The sequence below is a fragment of the Anser anser genome, assembly GCF_964211835.1.
Source record: "Anser anser genome assembly, chromosome: 2".
Lineage (NCBI taxonomy): Eukaryota > Metazoa > Chordata > Aves > Anseriformes > Anatidae > Anser > Anser anser.
In genome coordinates this window covers 161,784,128-161,802,459 of record NC_139721.1, presented here as the reverse complement: position 1 = coordinate 161,802,459, position 18,332 = coordinate 161,784,128, and the positions used below count along the sequence as shown (strand labels likewise).

General features: G+C 60.1%; 2 protein-coding genes across 3 annotated transcripts in view; one reads left to right on the top strand and one right to left on the bottom strand.

Annotated features, from left to right (window-relative positions):
* NBEAL2 (neurobeachin like 2) overlaps positions 1–3,296 on the bottom strand; it is a gene marked incomplete at its 5' end in the record, with an annotated part of 25,438 nt that extends 22,142 nt beyond the window's left edge. Inside the window, 2 exons of the mRNA XM_083827033.1 lie at positions 1,060–1,093; positions 3,246–3,296. Of these exons, the coding sequence (XP_083683159.1) occupies positions 1,060–1,093; positions 3,246–3,296 (85 nt within the window). The remainder of the gene's footprint in view (positions 1–1,059; positions 1,094–3,245) is intronic.
* An 861-nt stretch (positions 3,297–4,157) lies between these two features.
* The window catches only part of CCDC12 (coiled-coil domain containing 12), a 34,715-nt gene continuing 20,540 nt past the window's right edge, over positions 4,158–18,332 (top strand). Inside the window, exon 1 of one of the 2 annotated variants that reach the window (XM_083827369.1) lies at positions 4,158–4,367. In XM_083827369.1, coding sequence (XP_083683495.1) covers positions 4,221–4,367 — 147 coding nt within the window. In that variant the 5' untranslated portion in view covers positions 4,158–4,220. Of the gene's footprint in view, positions 4,368–4,477; positions 4,674–18,332 lie in introns of those variants that run through there. The other variant, XM_083827370.1, reaches the window with a different exon arrangement.

Below are 18,332 nucleotides of genomic sequence, written 5' to 3'. Positions count from 1 at the left end.
CCCTTGGGTGCCCGTGCCCCCCGCGCAGCACCCAGCGCAGCCACCTCCAACCCCCACAGCCCCCGTCCCCCCGCCCCCGCCACCCCTTTTTGCTCCCAGGGGACCCCCGGGGGACCCCCGCCGCCGCCTCCAGCACCCTTGGGACCCCCCCCCCCCGCCTCCCAGCACCCCGATACCTCCGGGGGGGCCCCGGCGGGGCGCCCGCGCGCCTCCATGGCCCCCGGTGCCGCCGCGGGAAGGGGCGGTGGCGAGGCCGGGGAGCGGAAACGCGCGTGGGGACACCGGTGACGGGGGGGGGGGGACGGGACGCGCGCCTCCGCGCTCCTATTTTTGCTTTTTTTTTCTGTTTTTTTTTTGTTTTTTTTTGTTTTTTTTAATTTTTCCTGTCCCCCCCCCTTTTTTTTCTCTTTTTTTTTTCTTTTTTCGCGGAGGTCTTGTGTAAAACGGAGTCAGGAAATGCCAAGTCACCCGCGGCCCCAACGACATTTCCTTCCCCCCCCCCCTTCCCCGGGGGGCCGCTGTCACCGCTGTCACCGCTGCGCGCACCGGGGGGGGGGTCCGGGGGGGGGCCGCCAACCCCGTGGGGACGTCGGTGCCGGCCTCGGCGTCCCCGTCCCGGCGGCACCCCGCTGCTGTCACCGCGCGCCCCCGCTCCCCGAGCCGCCGTCCCCGGTGCGCCCCGTGGGGTTGGTGGCACGGTGCCACCTGGGAACGTCGCCCTCGTCCCCAAAAGCCACCCCCCCCCCACCCCCCCCCCGCCCCCTCGGGGTCCCCCGCCGGCCTCGATCCGTCCCGTTGGGGGGCCGTGGGACGCGGCGGGGGCGCCGTCCGTGTCCCGTGTCCCCGCGGGACGTCCCCGGCCCTGCAGGAGGGGTGGCCGAGGGCGCTCGGGAGGGGCGCGCGCGCGTGTCCCCGCTGGTGTCACGCACGTCCCCGTGCAAGCGTGCGCGCCCCGCTGCCGTGGCACGTGGCCCCGTAGGAGCGTGCGCGCCCTGATGGGGTGGCCCGTGGCCCCGTAAGAGCGCGCACACCCCGATGCTGTGACCACTGTCCCCGTACAAGTGCGCGCACCCCGCTGGCGTGGCACGTGGCCCTATATGAGTGCGCACACCCCGATGGTGTGACCGACGTCCCCGCACAAGCACCCACACGCACAACGTGACACATCCCCACAGTGGCGTGCACACCCCGGTGGCACGGCCCCCGTCCCTATAAGCTCCCGTCCCTGTAAGCCCCCGTCCCTATGGGTGCACACCCCGGTGGCACTGCCCCTGTACCTATAAGCCCCCGTCCCTATAAGCCCCCGTCCCTATAAGCCCCCGTCCCTATGGGTGCACACCCCGGTGGCACGGCCCCTGTCCCTATAAGCTCCCGTCCCTATAAGCTCCCGTCCCTATAAGCTCCCGTCCCTATAAGTCCCCGTCCCTATGGGTGCACACCCTGGTGGCACGGCCCCTGTACCTATAAGCCCCCGTCCCTATAAGCCCCCGTCCCTACAAGCCCGCACACCCCGGTGGCACCGCGGGTGTCCCCATGCGAGCGCCCCCGCACGCCTCCCCCTGCCTGACCCCCCCCCACCCCCAGCGCATCCCAGTCCCCAAACTGGGAGCACCCCAGTGACCGCTGGTACCGGCACCGCCGCCTCCAGATCCCCCTTTTTTTCCCCAAAAGATGCCGTGACGGGGGCGAGACCCAAAGCCATGGGGGGGGGGGGCTCCGGAGCAGACGGGACCCCCCCCCCGGCCTCGTGGCCCTAATGAGGACCCGGCTCCCCGACACCTAACGAGCTGCCGGCCGCGATCCTAATTACGCCGGCGCGATCCCGAAAGGCGTCGCCGCTCGTCCCCAAAAGCCCCGCTGCCCAAAACGCCCCGTTTGGACCCAAAAATGGATGGGGGGGGGGACACACACACACACACGCCGACAGCCGGAGCGCGCGGTGGGGGCCGGGGGGGGGGTCCCCAGGGTGGCTGGGGTGTGGGGGGTGGGGGGGGGTCCCCATGTCCCCAGCACTGCAGGGACCCCCCCGTGGGGCCGGACAAGGCTTTGGGGCGGGGGGGGGCTGCTGGAGCAGGGTGAAACGGGGGGGGGGGGGGGCAGTGCAGTGGGATCCCCCCCCCCTTTGTGCAGGACCCCCCCCCCAAAGTGTGGGACCCCCCCCCCCCCAAGGTGCAGGACCCCTCCCAAGGTGTGGGCCCCCCCAAGGTGTGGGACCCCCCCCAAGAGACGGGACCCCCCCCCAAGGTATGGGACCCCCCCCCCAAGGTGCGGGAACCCCCCCCCAAGATATGGGACCCCCCCCCAAGGTGTGGGACCCCCCCCAAGGTGTGGGACCCCCCCCTTTGTGCAGGACCCCCCCCCAAGGCGCAGGACCCCCCCGAGGTGTGGGAACCCCCCCAAGATATGGGACCCCCCCCCAAGGTGCAGGACCCCCTCCCAAGGTGCAGGACCCCCCCCCCAAGATATGGGACCCCCCCCTTTATGCAGGACCCCCCCGAAGATACGGGACCCCCCCCCCCTCCCAAGGTGCAGGACCCCCCCCTTTATGCAGGACCCCCCCCCAAGGTATGAGACCCCCCCCTCCCAAGGTGCAGGACCCCTCCCAAAGTGCAGGACCCCCCCCCAAGGCACGGGACCCCCCCCCAAAATATGGGACCCCCCCACAAGATGCGGGACCCCCCCTCAAGGTATGGGACCCCCACCCCAACGTGCGGGACCCCCCCCAAATTCCCCCCCCCCCCCCCCCAGCGCAGAGCGAGCAGCCCAGGAGGTGGCTCCAATGTCACCGCGGCCGCACCTGCTGCTGGGGGGGGGCACAAGCAAGCGGGGGGGGGGGGCACAGCTGGGGATAACGGGGGGCTGGTGGCCGGGGGGGGCACTATGGGGTGTCCCCCCCCCTCCTCGGGTAGGTAGGGGAGGGTCGCGGAGCCCCCGAATTTGGGGGAGAGGAGGAGGGCCGGGGGGGGGGGGGGGGGCACTGAGGCCCTAAATTTGAGGGGCGGGGGGGGGGGGAGGGGGCTCGGAGCCCTCAAATTAGGGTGGGGGGGGCATAAGGAAACCCCCAAATTTTGAGGGGGGGGGAAATAGAGGGGGGGGGGGTCAAAATTTTTTGGGGGGGGGGGGGCGTGGGCACGGGGGGTTGCAAAGCAGGGAGGGATGGGGATGGGGGAGGGATGAGGGTGGGGGAGAAATGGGGGGGGGGGGTCCCTGTTTTTTTTTTTAGGGGGGGGGGGATCCGGGCTCACCTTGGCGAAGTAAAGCATCCAGAGCTCGTAGAGCCGCTCCCGGGAAGCCATGCCGAGCCGGGCCGAGCCGGGCCGAGCCGGGCTCAGCGCTCCCGGCCCTGCCGCCCCCGGGGGGCCATAGCCCCGGGGGGGGGGGGGTGGTTGTGGTGGTTGTGGTGAGGGGGGGGGTGGTTGTGGTGGTTGTGGTGGTGGTGGTGAGGGGGGGGGCAGCGCGGTTTGGGCGAGATCGAGGGAAAAAAGGGGAAAGGGTTAAGGTGGGGGGGGGGGTGGGAGGAAAAAAGGGGAAAGGGGGGTGCTGGGGTCGGGGATAGTTTGGGGGGGGGGGGGGGCACGGCGCTGCCCCGGCACGGCTCGGCACGGCTCGGCTCGGCTGCCAGCTCCGCCCCGCTGCCGGGCCCTCCCCCAGGTGCGTGCTTTGAGGGGGGGGGGGGGGACACCTCCCCGTCCCGTCCCCCTCCCCCCCGTGGTGCAGGTGTTCCCCCCCCCCCCCTCCCAAAAAAAATTTTGGGGGGGCAGCTGTTTGTACACCCCCCCCCCCCCCCCCCCACCTCCCCTCCCGTACCCTCACACACCCGAATGGGCTGCCGGGGGTGTGTGGGGTGCGGAGGGGGGGGTTGTGGGGGGGGAGGGAAAAAAGGGTGAGGTGTGACATAAAGGGGGTACCCCCCCCAAAAAAAAAAAAGAAAAATAATGGGGTGAAAAACCTTTATTTAGCCCCCCCCATCGAGCTGCGCCCCCCCTCCCCGAGATACCCCCCCCCCCTCCCCTCTTCCCACGGGGAGGAGCACTCCTAGCGACTCTTTATTACTGCTTTTTAATGTATTAGCTTACAACGATTTTTTAATTTTTATGTTTTTGGGGGTGACCCCCCCCAAAAGCGACCCCCACCCCCCAAAAAATAAAGCCCCCATCGACGCGCTCGGCGCTCGGCTCGCCGCGGCTGCGGGGGGGAGGCGGCGGCGCGGGGAGCACAAAATGGCGGCGCCCAGCGGCGGGGCCGGGGAGGAGGCGATGGCGGCGGCGGCCGCGGTGGAGGAGCCGGAGCCGGTGCTGGGGCGGCTGGAGGAGGAGGCGAGGAGGCGGCAGGAGAGGCTGCGGGCTCTGAGGCAGCGTGCGCTGCAGGTATGGGGGCTGCGGGGATGGGTTCCGGGGGGGTGCGGCAGCATGGAGGGATCCGGAGGGGAAGGGTCCCTAAAACCCCCTCAGCGCCCCCAAAATCCCCTCAGCGTCCCCAAAACCACCCCAAATCCCCCTGTCCTCAGCCTAGGCTGCATCCAGCCTGGCCCTGGGCACCCACAGGGATGGGGCACCCCCGGCTCCTGGGGGCAGCCCGCGCTCAAAATGAGCGATTTTCCCCTAACGTCCAACCCAAATTCAGCCTCTTTCGGGTTAAAACCGTTACTCCTTGTTGTATTGCTGTGCTTCCTGGTAAGTGTGTCGGGGGGATGTGGGTGTGAAGGTTCAGGAGGTGTTGAGGGGCTGGGGGGGGGGGTTTGGGGGTACAGGGTTGGACCTGTAGGTATAGGAGGGGCTGGGGAGTGTGGGGTTTGGGGCTCTGGGGCCTGTGGGTGTAGGAATCGGGTTCTTCCCTTGGAAGGGATCTTCAAGCATCATCTCCTCCAGCCGCAAGGCCTTTCTGGATTTTTTTTTTTCCTTATAAATAAGATCTATTTTCGTTTAGATTAAAGCCATCGCCCCTTGTCCTGGCGCTACACCCCCGACAAAGCCCTCCTGCAGCCCCGTTTAGGAGCTGGGAGGTTGTTATAGGGCCTCCCTGGAGCCTTCTCTTCTCCAGGCTGAAAAGATGTTATGGAGGGCGTTGTCCGAGCATCTCTTGACCAGAGGCAGGCGTGGGGCCTGCTCCAGTGCTTCATCACCCTCACGGGAGAGAAATTTCCATTTATATCTCGTTCAAGAAGTGTTTGGACAACGCTCTCGGACATAGGGTCTGGTTTTGGGGTGGTTCTGTGTGGAGCCAGGAGCTGGACTCGGTGATCCTGGTGGGTCCCTTCCAACTTGGGATGTTTTGTGTGTGGGGTGTGCGTTTTGGGGGGGTACGGAGAGGTGTGGGGCGCTGAGAAGGGTCTAAATGGGGATCTGGGGTTAGGGGGAGCTTGGGGGCATGAGGGCAGGGAGCTGGTGGTGGTGGGGGTCTGAGGAGGACTGGGGGGGGTCTGGGACCACCAGGTTGGTGGTGCTGAGCAGTGAGGGGGTTCAGGTTATGGGGGGTTCAGGTTATGGGGTGTTGAGGGCTGGGCACGGAGGATGGCTGGTATTTGGGGTGGAAAAAGCGTGGTGTTTGGCGCAGGGCTTTGGCTAGGGGTGTAGGTGAGAGTGGTGGGGTGAAGGGTGGTGGCGGGACGGGGCTGTGCGGGCTGGGGAAGCGGATTTTAGGGCTGTAAGGTGAGGAGGGTGGCGATGGGGTGGGTTTGGGGCAGGAGAGGGCAAGTGGAGATTATGGAGGACAGGGGTGAGGAGAACGGGGCTGTGGAGTGAAGGGCGTTGGTAAAAAGGGTGCAAGGGAAGGGAGAGGTGCAAGCGCTGGAGGAGGGAGCTGGGATTTGGGGATCACTGCGGGTGAGTGAGGAGTACTAGGGTTTTATGAGGGGCTGCATGGGGAAATGAGGTGCTACGGAGTGAAGTCCCTCGTCCCCGGCCACGGGGATGGGAGGAGCAGAACTGGAGAAGCAGGCACAAGGTTTCTTTTGGGGACCTGCCCCGTGTGACCAGCCCTCTCGCCCAGCCCCAGCACTGGGTTTTGGTCCCGTGTGCTGGCTCCCTGCTGGCTCCAGGTGCCCGTGGCTGGTCGGGGACTTGCCCCCAGGCTTCCAATTGCCTTTTCACCCTGCTTTTGTCATCCTCTCTGCTTGTCATTGCTGAACAGCCACCTCGCGACGTTCCCGTTACCTCCCCGCTGTGCTGTTCCCGTCGCATGTGGAAATCCAGGCCACAAGCTGGGTTTGGTAGCCGGGGTGAAAACAGAGGTTCGTCCCGGCTTAATTAGCAACGTGTTCTGCTTCTCCGGTGCTCCCTGCTAGTAGGGGCCTCAAGCTGCCCTTTCGCAGGGGTGTCGCGGGCTGATTGCCTTTAGTGGGAGCCAGTGGTGTTGCCTCACGCAGCACCTGAGGCCAGGTGGGTCTGCAGGTCAGGGTTCCCATGTCCTGGACCCCGTGCTTGCTGCCGGTCCCCTGGGTTTGCAGAGATGACGTCCCTGTGAGATGCAGGGACTGGCCTGGGGAGCGATCCTGCGGCTGGTTTGTAAGGAATTCACCGGAGAAGTTTTGTCGTGGGTGAAATCCTCACCTGGAAAAGCACGGTTCTTCCGGCTAGCCGTCCCTGTCGCCTTGCGAATGCTGAGCTCAGAGTATTGAAATATTTTTTTTTTTTTCCCCCCTGTTGGAGCTGAAAGAAGAATGCAGCGAGTGTGAGAACGCGGCAGTTAGTGCCTCCCGAGGAAGGCCGCCACGTCCCAGCGTGTCTCGGCAAGTCCCGGCCTTGCTTAATTCTCCCCTCTCGGGCTCCTGAGGCGGTGCGAGCTGTTCCCCTCCTGCCACGTCAGCCTCAAGTTGTAGATCGAGGTCGGTACGGTCCAGTAACGTGGGAAGGTGTCTTGCTCCTCTGCTGAGACCTTCCTGGGGCTCGTACGCCTCCGCCAGGAGCCGTGACCGTGGTGGGCGCTTCGTGCTGTGTTCCTCGCCTTGAAACGCCCGTCGTTATCAGCGCTGAGCTTTCAGGGAGGGGAAAAAAACTTTCAGCTTTTCTTGCTGAGAAGAAAAGCTGACGGAAAGAAAAGCTCTTGCCTTTCTTTCGGCTAGCTTGGAGGGAGTGAGGCTTCCTGAGAACCTGTGTCCTGGTAAACTTGCCCAGCTCAGGCCGCTCAAGCATCTGCGTAATATAAACGTTGTTAGCTCTTGATTTGGTCTTTTTTGGTGTATTTCTCGTGACCGTAAACTAAACTAAACGGTGACTCCCTGTTGTCTTTGAGACGGGGATCAGCTGGCAGCCACCTGGGGAAGGCTGAGAGCCTTCGAGGCCATTTCAGAAGAGTCCAAAACGTTGGTCCCTGGCGCCTCAAAGAGGAAAGAGCCCTTCAAAGCTCAGTTCCTCAGACGGGGATAATCCCTTGAGATCTGACATAGCGGGTGGTTACGGAGGGTGCAGCACGCGGTGCGTTGTTCTTACCCACTGTACTTGGAGATTTTGCCGGTACCAGCATGCTGCTGTGCCCTCGAAGGTAACACCAGGTCTTTACCAGGCTTCTGGCTCCCGAACCTCTCGTGAAATCCCCTGTTGGTCAGCCTGGGGCCGCCCAGCACTCTGCTTTGGTGGGTGTTCAGCTCGTGCGCGGTGATTCCTTCCCCGGGGCTGGCTGGAGCAGCACGGAGAGGAAGGGCGAAGCGGCAGCGCCGGGGCAGGGAGCAGCTCCGTTGGCACCCAGCTTGCCGCGGGCGCGAGCCATTTCCTTGTGGCGAGGAGCGGGGACTTCCTGGGTCGGACCAAGGCGAGCCTCGTGTTAGGCTGCTTGTCCTGCTGAGCTTATCCAAGCCCTCTAAATCCGCTCTTACCCCTGGCTTTGGCAGCACACAAAGTTTCCCCCGTTGAACGAAGAACGAGCTCCTTTGGTTTCAAGTCCTTTAAGTGAAAGCTGCCTGGGCTGTTTGCTCTTAGAGATCTAGAGAGAAACATTAAGTGATTGTTCTGTCCGTGTTTATTATCGTATGGCACTCTCGGTCTCTCTTCCAGGCTCAAGCTGGGGTCTGTGAAGTCTGTCTGTGTGTATATATATTATATATATATATATATATATATAGATATATATCTGTAACTTCCTTGCCCATCTCTTCTGCTCAACACTGAGCTGACGTTTCCAGAGGGCTCCCTTTGGCCACCCCGAGCCCTTTCCCGAGCAGCACTACTCATCAGGAGCCCGCTCCCTGCCTGTGTGTAGCCAGAATTACTTCTTTCCCCGCGTGCCCTGCTTTTTTTTTTTTTATCAGGCTCTGAATTTCACCTGTTGCCTTATTGCTCGGTGACGCGTGGCTGTAAAACCCTCCCGCGGGACTCGGGTCGCCGCTGGATTTCCTTGTGAGTCATCTGCGAGCTCCTGCGAGCCCTGCTGTGGAACCAGTCGAGCCTTTCCCCAGCCTTTGGGCGTGCTTGTGCCACCCCCAAACCCTGGCAGAGGGCGTGGGGAAAGGGGAGGAGGGGGGGAGCTGCCCTCCTGCGCACTGCCTGGTCTCGCAGGAGGGGAGGCGCAGCTCCCTGCCGCGGGCACGCAGCGAGGGCACCGACACTCGGGGTCAGGCAAGGAACCTCCTCCGGGTCAGGCCCCCCTGCCAGCTGCACCCTGTGCTCGGTTTTGGCATGAAGGCGTTGGGCGTCTCGTTCCTAATTAACGAGGAAACGAGTTGAGCTCATGCCCAAACGTTTAAAAAGCTCGATGCAGGAGCCGGTGCGCTCTGCCGTGCTTGCCCGCCCTGCTGGGCTGCCTCTTGCTGATCGCCGGCCGATGGTTTTTTGCTCAATACAAGTTGTGATTGTTTGAGTTCGGGGCATAACCTACACTTGAGGCGTGTCAGTCGACGTTTGCTTGCACAAATGTGCTTAAAATAGTACACGAGGCGATGCTGGTGTCCTGGGCTAAATGCGTGGCCTTGGCGTCGGTAAGGTTCGCAATGCCAAGGCAATGTGAAGGGTCGGGTACGGTATCAGCGAGGCCATTTCCCTCCTAAACTTAAATTGTCTTTCAGCAGCGAGTAATCAGAGTGTGGCTCGGACTTGGTGGCATATTGAATATTGCTTCCTGTTCTGGCAAAAAAAAAAAAACAAACACCCAAAAAACAGCGCAGTTGGAATTGTCCCACTGTAATCTATAGTTCGCAAGCTTCCCTTTTCTTCTTTTTCAAGCCGGAGCAAAACGTCTTGCAGCCGCTGCTCCCCAGCGCTGAGGTTCCTGCAGCTCCTGGCCCCGCACCGAGGCACCTCCTGCAGCCTGTCCCTTCTCTCGGCGCAGCACGTGGTTAGTTGTAGCTGTTCCTGTGGCACCAGGGCCTCTTTTTTTGGTGCTTTTGGGTGCTGGGATTCTTCCCTGGGTGCCGGGGCGTTAGCCAGACCAGTTTTACTCCCCTGGAGTGATCGGTGCTGGCTCAGCCAGCTCGGGCAGCAGAACCTCTTTCTGTTGCATTGCCGCCGCTTCTGCGCGAGCCCTGCTGATTGAAAGATCCAGGTTTTACACCCAAACAAATCTGAAACTGAGCTAGGGGAATAAAAAAAACGGCAGCAGCCTCTTATCTGGGAGCCTTCGGAGAGCCCGTGGGAGTAGTTGTGGAGGTAAACTTTGTCGCCGCGCCGGGAAGAGGAAGCGCGCGGGGAAGTCGTGCAGCGTGTAACAGGGCCGGGCTCATTTTCTACCAGCCTGGGACGTTTGGAAGCCTCTCTGAGGCTGGCCGGTTGTATAACCCACGCTCGGATAGCCCACGCTTAGCTCGTGTTTTGGCTGCCACCTTCGATTAACGGGAAAACCCCACCAAGCTCCTGCAGGGAGCCGCGTGAAAGGTCGCGCGCCGACGCAGGGCTGCTCGTGTTCGAGGATTTGCGTTTCGGAGGGAGGGAGCAGCCATCGGTGCCAGCTCCTGGGTGCTGCCCCGGGGGGAAACGGGGACGTTTCCAGCTCTGTTTCCGTGCAGAGCGTTGCACCCGTGACCGGGGCAGGCCTCTCCTGGAGCAAGGCTCTTCTGGGTCAGGGGCTGACCGACCGGATGCCTCCCGTGCTTCATAGGGCTTTTATTTCTTTTTATTTCTTAAATGAAACAGGCAGAGCTGTGCAAGTGAGCTGGTTCCTAGCCGAAGGCTCCTCGTGCTGATACAGACGATGCTGAGGCTTTATCCTGGCAGCATCGTGTGCTAAAACCTGACAACCTGCTCCCTTCCTGTCTTTTTTTTTTCTTCCCTAACGGCTGCAAATCAGATTAAAGCCTTCGGATTGTGTTTCTCGGGGAGACTTTTTATCTTGGTATCTTTTGCTCACTGTAAGCTTTAACAGGGACACAAAATGCAGTCACAAGCTTTGGCTAGCTGCTCCTTACTATCACCTAACGACACATTTTGAAGAGCCGGGTTCCCTGGATCCGTTTGAAGCCCCTGGCAGCGCGCAGCGGAGGCGACTCCGTTTTTGCGTACACCGAGGCCCTGTGCGTGCTCGCTGGAGTGGTTTGGCCAGGTGAGGGATACGCAAAACCACGAGCGTTTTCAGGCCGGGGACCTTACGGTTTCATGAACACTTTGCAATTTTCCTGGTTTAAAAAAAAAAAGAGCCCAGTGGCACGGGGCTTGCACTGGGAAGCAGAAAGCCCTTGCGCTGCGAAGTCCCCGTGCTACAGCTTGTGCTGAAGCTGTCGGGGAGCTCTGGCTCCTTAGTGGAGGGGTGAACCCAGCGGTGCTTGCCGTAGAAAGCGCGTCCTTGCCCTAGATAAGAAGCTGCCAGATCGCTGTGCCGAGGGGTGCCAGCCTCTCTGCAGGGCTCAGGATTGTCGCAAGTCCTCCCGGTAACTCTCGAGGAGCCGTATTTCCACAACCACAGCCTTCTGCCGAGCGAGTTGATAATTAACTGCAGCTACTCCTGGCTGGGAGGTGCTTGCCTACAGGTTGCCCTTGGAACAAGCTTTCTGATGCGTCCCGTCTGCCCGTTTTGGAGTTAGGCGGGCGCTTTGCTCAGGTTCAGTGAAGCTGACGTTGCTTCAAACCCCATAAAAAAAAATCCCCACGTAACGTCAGCTCCTCCAGCCGCCGTGCCCTGGGACGTGGTGGGGAGCACTGTGCACCTCGGAGCTTGCCTTAAAAATACTGGGGGCTTTGTGGAAAGCGAAGCCCGTTGGGCGGAAAACCGCTCGGTTTTAAAAATAAAGGGGGGGGATGCAGAAGGTCTCAGGCCTCCTTTTGGTATAGATTACCCAGTGTGGTGTCTTAAAGGCTTTTCCTTAGGGAGGAATTTCTGTTGGAGTTAAAAAATCTGTGTGTGCGTGTATGTATATATATTTAGAAAAGGATTTGTTAGGTCTTTTGTCTGGGTAGCACCGGCGAAGCAAAGTAGTAGTGACATAAAGAAGCGCGTACGTTATCTTCTTGCGAGGAGCTAAGTGCTTTTCCCACAGCTCCTTATTTTTAGCAACAGATAGCGGAGTAGCGGAGAGGAATTCTCGTCTCAGCTCTTGCCTGTAACCTGCCCTCGCCCCTCTGATTCGGCTCCGAAATAATTCGGGTGCGTGGCTGCTGCTGAAGTGAGAGGGAGCGCTCGCTGGCTGCTGGTGGCAGCTGAAGTATTGAGAGTTTTCCTCGGCCTTTCCCTGCCAATTTTTAGGTTTTTTTTTCCCCCTCTTCCTTAGCACGAAACCTCTGTGATACAGCAAACCCCCCTTCGGAGCCCCACGCTTATCTTTTGAGTGGGGGGTTAACCTTCAAGAGAGTTAACTTTAACAGAGTTTGAGGTCTGATTTCCCTGATGCTCCTTTAACCTTGACTTTCTTTTGCATCGCCGTGGTAATGGGCAGAGGGTTTTTACGCAATATTTCTCTTTTCATCTCTACCCGTTTTAAAAAAAAATAGATTAACCTCTCCTTTTCAACACGGACCAGGCAGCGCTTGGAGCCCAGGCTCCTTTAATCTGCCGCCCGGCGGTCCCAGCTGTGCCGCCCGGCCCGGCTTTTGCTGCAGCTTTTGAATGGGCTCCGTGGAAATAACGCCGGACGGACGCCGAGCCTCTTTTCATCCCCAGCTGGTGGCGAGCTCGCAGCGGCTCCGAGGGGTAATGCGGGCGCGGGAGGAGCTCGGCGGTGGCCTGAAATGGGGCTGGGGAAGAGCAGGTGCGATCCCTCTTTGGAGGAAACCTCGTTTAGCCTTTAAGTCAATAAACTCATCCCTAAAACGCCTTTTTCCGTAGGTTACGGAAACTGCCTCTTTATTTTTTTTGACGCAGGAGCCCTGTTTTCCCAAGGATACGGGGCTGGCACGGCCGTGTCTCTCCTCCCTGGTTTCCCTGACGGGTTTAAGGCCAGGGCAGCAGAGGGTGGGTGCGCTGCGTGTCGAGTGCCCTGCAAACCTCACAAAAAAAAGGAGGTTTTGTATGGAAGGAGACTTTATTTCGTATTTTTAGACCACCCTGCTGAAACATTTTGGTGCAGGCTCAACTGCTACCGCCTCGTTGTGAAGTCGAAGTCTGAAAAATGTTTTGGGTAGAGCTCCTGCTTTATGAAAACCCCAGAGAAAGTACCCACGAGCCAAGTCGGTAGCAAAGCAGGCCTGCTTGCTTCTGCTGGTCGCAAACCCACCGCAGCTCCTGCAGGAATTTCACTTGGCGCCTCTCCTTGAATGCACATTACTGGGAAGGCCGCTTCGGCGTGGTCCTGAGCCTGTGAGCTTCGTCAGCTGCGGTTAAGCTCAAGAGGGTGTTTGCTGAAGAGGAACCGTGTGGTTAAAGGTCAGTTGGGAGCTCCTCTTCCCGTCTGAGTGCTTGATTCCCTTTCAGGTTCTGTTTTTGGTGCTTTCGGAAGCTTTTCTTGCCTTTGACGACTCGCGGTATCGCTCAATGTCTGTTTTCCTGCTTCCCTTAGTGCCAGCAGTACAACAAATGCAAATCCATCCCGCTAGTCAGACGCCTCGCGTGAAGTCTGGGCGCTCTGAGGGTAGCGTGTTTTCAGCTGGAAGGCAGAGATTTGAAAGCCAAATGCCAGCGGGGGAAGCAGCAGATCTCTCAGACGCTCCTTAGGCTGCGGTCGTGGTTCAGAAACGGGGATCCGAAGGTGGTCCGAGCAGCAAACACCTTCCCCGGTGGGTTTAGGATGGAGCTTTTTTCGCCAAACGAAGGAAACCTTCTGTAAATACCCATTTTTACCCGTTCCTTGCAGCTGATGCAGGTGGCTCTCCGCTGCCTGAGCCCGTGCAGCACGTACGACGAGACCTGCAGCTCTTCCCTTCCTCTCCTTCTGGTATTGTTCTGGCCTCTCCTGGGACGCCGATGGCTTTGTGCCCAGCCCTCCCCTGCGTGGTGGCCTCGGGTTATTCCCACTGCTCTGTGCGGATCGAGGCACCGAGGTAAACAGGGGACAGAGAGTCTGCGGGGCCCCGGAGAGCGCGGTCGGCTCTGGCCTTACGGCCGGGGCTGTGCTGCGGAGATCCAGGCTGCTTGGGACTCTTCTGGGGGGGAATTTAGCGCGAAGGCACAAAAAAGAAAAGGCAGAAAGCGGCTGCCTTGTTCCGGGTTCCCTGTCAGAAGAGATCAGCTTGAGGAGAGGGCTCCAAAAACGGTTAGTGGTGGTGTGGCCGGGCACAAAAATAATGTGAGAGAATAATAATAAATAGACCAAATAACGAGACCCAGTAACGGGCTCCACTGTGAGCTGATTCTCAGCAGAAGACCTGGCTGCCCCTCTCCTTTTAGAGCAGGACCCGTGGTGTGGTGGCACAAGAGGATGCTGCTCCTTGTCCAAAAGCGTCCGTCAGCAGAGAGCATCGCGGGGCTGACCCGAGCAGGAACGGTGCCTTTCTCCCACCCAGCCCTGGTTAAACCCAGCGAGCGGACCAGCCACGGAGCTGCTTTTCCTTCTCTCTTGCCCCAAAAACCTCAAACCCAGCTTGGGAGGCAAGCGAGCAGGAGCCTTGGTGGCCAGGCCGCGGGTGGTGGGGCAGGCAGCCTCTCCGCCCGCTTTTCCCCTCGCATCCCTGCGCCGCCACCGAAGCTCTTGTGGCTGCGTCACGCATGGCATCGGAAGCACTGCCTTGGCTAAAACCCAGCCTTTTGTCTCCCTTTAACGTCGCTTTCGGTTCGTGGCTGGAGCTCCCCGCGCCCGCCGGGGCTCTCGAGAGAGGCAGAGGAAGGCGGCGGGGCCGCTCCTTTCCTCCTCTCGGCACCCGAGGCCATTCCTGCCCTTCCCACTCCTTTTCCTCCCAGTTTTTTTTCCCCAGCCTGGGGTCCGATCCGGCCCCACGCCTCATCTCGGTGCACGTTTTTTTTCTGCTCGGGTTTTGCTGTGGGGCCAGGCGAGCCTGACGGCCCCGCCGCGGGGCGGCTGAGAAAATAGTTGCTGTGGAAACGGAGCGGAGTAAAGTTATTACAGCCAGGATAAAACGCAAAAACGCACACCGAAGGCTCCAAAGGCTTCGTTTCTGTCCGGGCTTTATTAGGGAAGCAATAAGCTGTCGCTGCGGTGCTCGGAGGGCTGGAGATGGAGGCCTGCAGACGCCACGCTTGCGCTTCCACCGCAGCGTGCGAGTGCAGGAGGCGGTCGGGCATCCAACTCTGGGACGTGTTCCTTGGCTCTGCTGTCCCCAGGGATGATTTGGGAGCTTCTGTGAAATGCCACCCCGCTGGCGTGGGGGCGAGCAGGTCTGCCGCAGCCCCGTCAGTGGGATCGGGAAGGGTTGGGGCATTTAGGTGGGATCTGGGGGGTTTTGGGGTGCTCGGCTGGGCAGGCTCCGGGCTGCTGTCCCCGCGGGGCAGCCAAACCCCAAAAGCAAAAATCGCCCAGCGCTTGTTTCGTTAATTCTGCAGCCCGATGGGTGTCCTGCAATCAGCTTGGGTGCCTATTATGTGAGGTATGGTGTGTTTTTCCCAAACTGAAAACTTTTTGTGAGCGCACAGAGCTCCGGGAGAGCTTTGCGCTCCAGGAGGGGCCGTGTGTCACCGCTCCGAGCCGTGCTGCGCGCCCCACAAGCGGGAGGTGGGGAGCACAGGCGGAGCTCGGGGCTGGATCCCGGTGTGTCTGCGCCCCCCTGCTCTCACCCCACGAAATGAGGGGACGCTCCCCGGGGTGGGAAGGGGGCTCCCCTCCTTTCCCTTAAGGATGCGCGGGGCCATTGGTTACGGGCGAGACCGAACCTCGCCTCTGCTTATTCCCAGCTCCTTGCCGCGGCCTCTGGAAGCAGAGGCAGGAACAGCTCCCTCATCCAAGCTCTGTCCGATGGCTTTTAAGCGAGGGGATGCGCAAATGCAATTCCTCTGCCTCTGCTGGGGTTCCCCAGAAGCTTCTCCACGGGCAGGGAGCAAGTGGCGCTGCTCTCCCCTGCGCCCAGCAGGGCTTCAGGCGATGGGAGCCGGGTTAAAACCGCGGGGAAAAGGAAACGTTTTTTTTTTTTTGGGTCTGCTCCGGTTCCCGGAGCTGATGCGAGGGGAGCAGCAGGAGGCCGTGGACGGCAGGAGCTCCGTTAGAGCCCCGGCTTCGTGCAGGGCGTAGCTTGACAGCCCCTTACGCCCCTCCGAGCTGACGTGTGGCCGCGTCCTGCCCGTGCTGGCGCGCGCTTGACCCTGGTGCGAACTGGTTCAGGAAGCTCACCGCCTTGGCTTGCTTTTTTTTTTTTTTTCCTCCTTCCCCCCCTTTTTGTTTGGTTTCTTTGGCTCAGCTTCTGTGCGAGGGCGAGCCCTTGAAGTGGTTTCCCACGGGGCGAGGCGAGCGCCGGCGGGGACGGACGGGTGACGGGGACAGGGCGGTGGCACGCGGGCGGTGGCACTGCCAGGCTGCGGGGAGGATTCCTCCTCTACCTGCAACCGGCGCAGGTGGAAGAGGAATCTTTTTGGCCTTCCTGTGTGATTTCGGGCCGTTTGGGGCTGCGAGAGGGGTGTGGAGATGAGGCTTGTGTGCCCCCAGCCGTCCTCGAGCTCCTTTCCTGCAGGGGCAGCACCACGAGCCCTCGGACTGAGGCTTTCCTGCAGCGCTTCCCACTGCCGTGCTGGGACATCCAGCCTTCTCCAGGCTGTTTCCAGTGAGCCAAGTACCCGAGGGTTTTGCTGGAGAGCCCTTAATGCTCTCCCTTTACCTTTTTTCCCCTCTTTTTTTATTTCACTTTGGATGCTTGCACTGAATCTCCACGCTATTTCCTCGGGGCTGCGCTCGCTGCCGCCCGCGCTGTTGGTGTGCTGCTGCTGCGCGGGAGGCCTTCCAGCATCCCACGTGGGGCCTGCGTGGAAAACTAAACCTTCAGAGAGGTTCTCAGGCTCTCTAGAAATAAATAAATAAAATAGAGGCACAGCGATGTAGGAGACCGCTCACTCCGTGCGTTTTTGGGGAGCCACGGAAAAGGAAGGGCTCGGGAGGCTTTGCGCCGGAGTTTCTGCAGGGAGTTATTTGGCTTTTCAGTGAAATATTTTGTTTTCGGCTGGGTTTTGCGCGTGGCTGGAAGTGCCCTTTGGCCGTGACCTTGCGTGAATCAGAAGGGAGCTGCGGGTGTTAAAGCCTCGCCTCCTGGCGATGCCCGATTACATCGGTGCTGGGCTGTAAAGACCAGGCTCGCCCCTCCTGGGAAGTGGCTGAGCTGTGTGACGAGGCTGTGTTCGCTTCCCCTTGCAGCATCCCTCTGGGGCACTTTTGAACCACCCCAATTTCACGGATGGGGAGTTAAAAATCTCATCGAAACAACGTAAAACCCCGAAACGAGCGGCTGTGTGTTGCCGAGCCGTCCTCGAGCTACACCGGCGTAAGGTTGCAGCTCGGTAATGGCATCCTCTCCTTTTAAATTCACTTCAGTTCCCTCGTAGCCTCCAAGCAGAGAATTTATAACGCTAACGAAGACGTCTCGGTGATCTCCAGCTCCCCCCAGCACCTTTCTGCCGGCAAGAACCGAGGCCGATGCGAAGCTGAGGGGAGCCCGTGGTGGGTATGGGGCCCGTGCCCCTGCATGGCTGGCTGGCGGCGCTCCGCAACCAGCGGGCTCTCCTTTAATTTATGGAGGGGAAAAAGAAAAAAAAAAACAGCCTCCAGGAAACAGGTTAATCATCAGCTCCAAAAATGCAGAGTTAGGTTTGTCTCGCGCCCAAGCGGCACCGCTTAATTAGCGTGTGCGGGGCTGTGATTTTGTTGTGAAACTCTGGTGCTTTAGCTAACTTAAAAAAAAAATATATATATATAAATATAGGGCCAGGGGGATTCATGCACAGACCTCCTTCCTTCCGCAGACGTTTCACCTTTTGGCAGGGTCCTGGTGTGTAAACACAGACCTGGTTGTACTCTTTTTTCCTGTTTTTTTTTTTTTTTTTCCTGCTTTGGAGAAATGAAACTGGTCACGTGTAGCGTTCGGTTTTGTTTCTGCTTTTGTCCAACAACAACAGAGGTGGCATTAAGGCACTGAATCCGAGCCAGCCTGCTTTCCTCTGCCCTCCCGCCCTGGAAAACACCGGTTTTATTCCCCCAGATAACCAAAATGTTGTCCCGGGCAGCTAGGGCAGGGCTGGCTTCTCAGCTTAAACAGGACTTAGCAGCTGCTTTTTTATTTTCTATTTTTTATTTTTTCCCCCTCTCTCCTCTGTAGTAGGAAGGAGTCGCGTGACGTAGTAAAGAAGGTGTGACGGGGGTTAACGCAGGCACGCTGTTTCTCTGACAGGCGCAGTTATTTCTGGAGGTAACAAAATATTTCGGGAGGGATTCCTGGGCGTCAGGTGCCGTAAATCGACGGCTTTTGTTGAAGCAGGCGGGAGCACTGCGAGCGCCTTAACCCATCGGGTTCAGGCGCGGGGGGTTTGTTGGTGGCAGAACAAACCGTAGCGGGCTTCTCTTCTGGTTTCGGGAGGGAGGGCCGCATCTTCTCAAACACCTTAGTGCTTTCTCTGTGTGAGCACAGCCTACAAAGCCCGTAAAAGCTTCTGCTCCTGTTGCCAGCACCCGTGTAGGTGGGCATCGGGCTGCAGAGCTTTGCTCTCTGTCTCCAAACGTGTGAGTCCTGAGCGTGCCATGGACGGAGGACGGACGGAGGACGGACGGAGGACGGACGGAGGACGGACGGCTTCCCTGGGGGCTCGGTGCTGAGCAGCCCCTCTGGGCGCTGCAGGCAGCGGCTCTGGTTCGGGGGGGCTTCTCTGGGGGCTCCTCTTCGTGCTCAGACGCCAGCCAAGCACCGCGTTGCCTCTCGGTGTCGATCATTCAATGCTGCTCCCGCTCGGCAGCTCCATCCCCGTTTTGAGCAGCGCGCGGTGGCTCTCCGGGCCGCGGCATCGCGGCGAGGGTGAGTGCACAAGGAGGAAAGTTTCAGGCTGACGTTTGGGCTTAAGAGAGAGGGTTCTGGGGACTGGGAGAGCTTCGTGTTGGCATCAGCGTGAGGGCAGCGCCA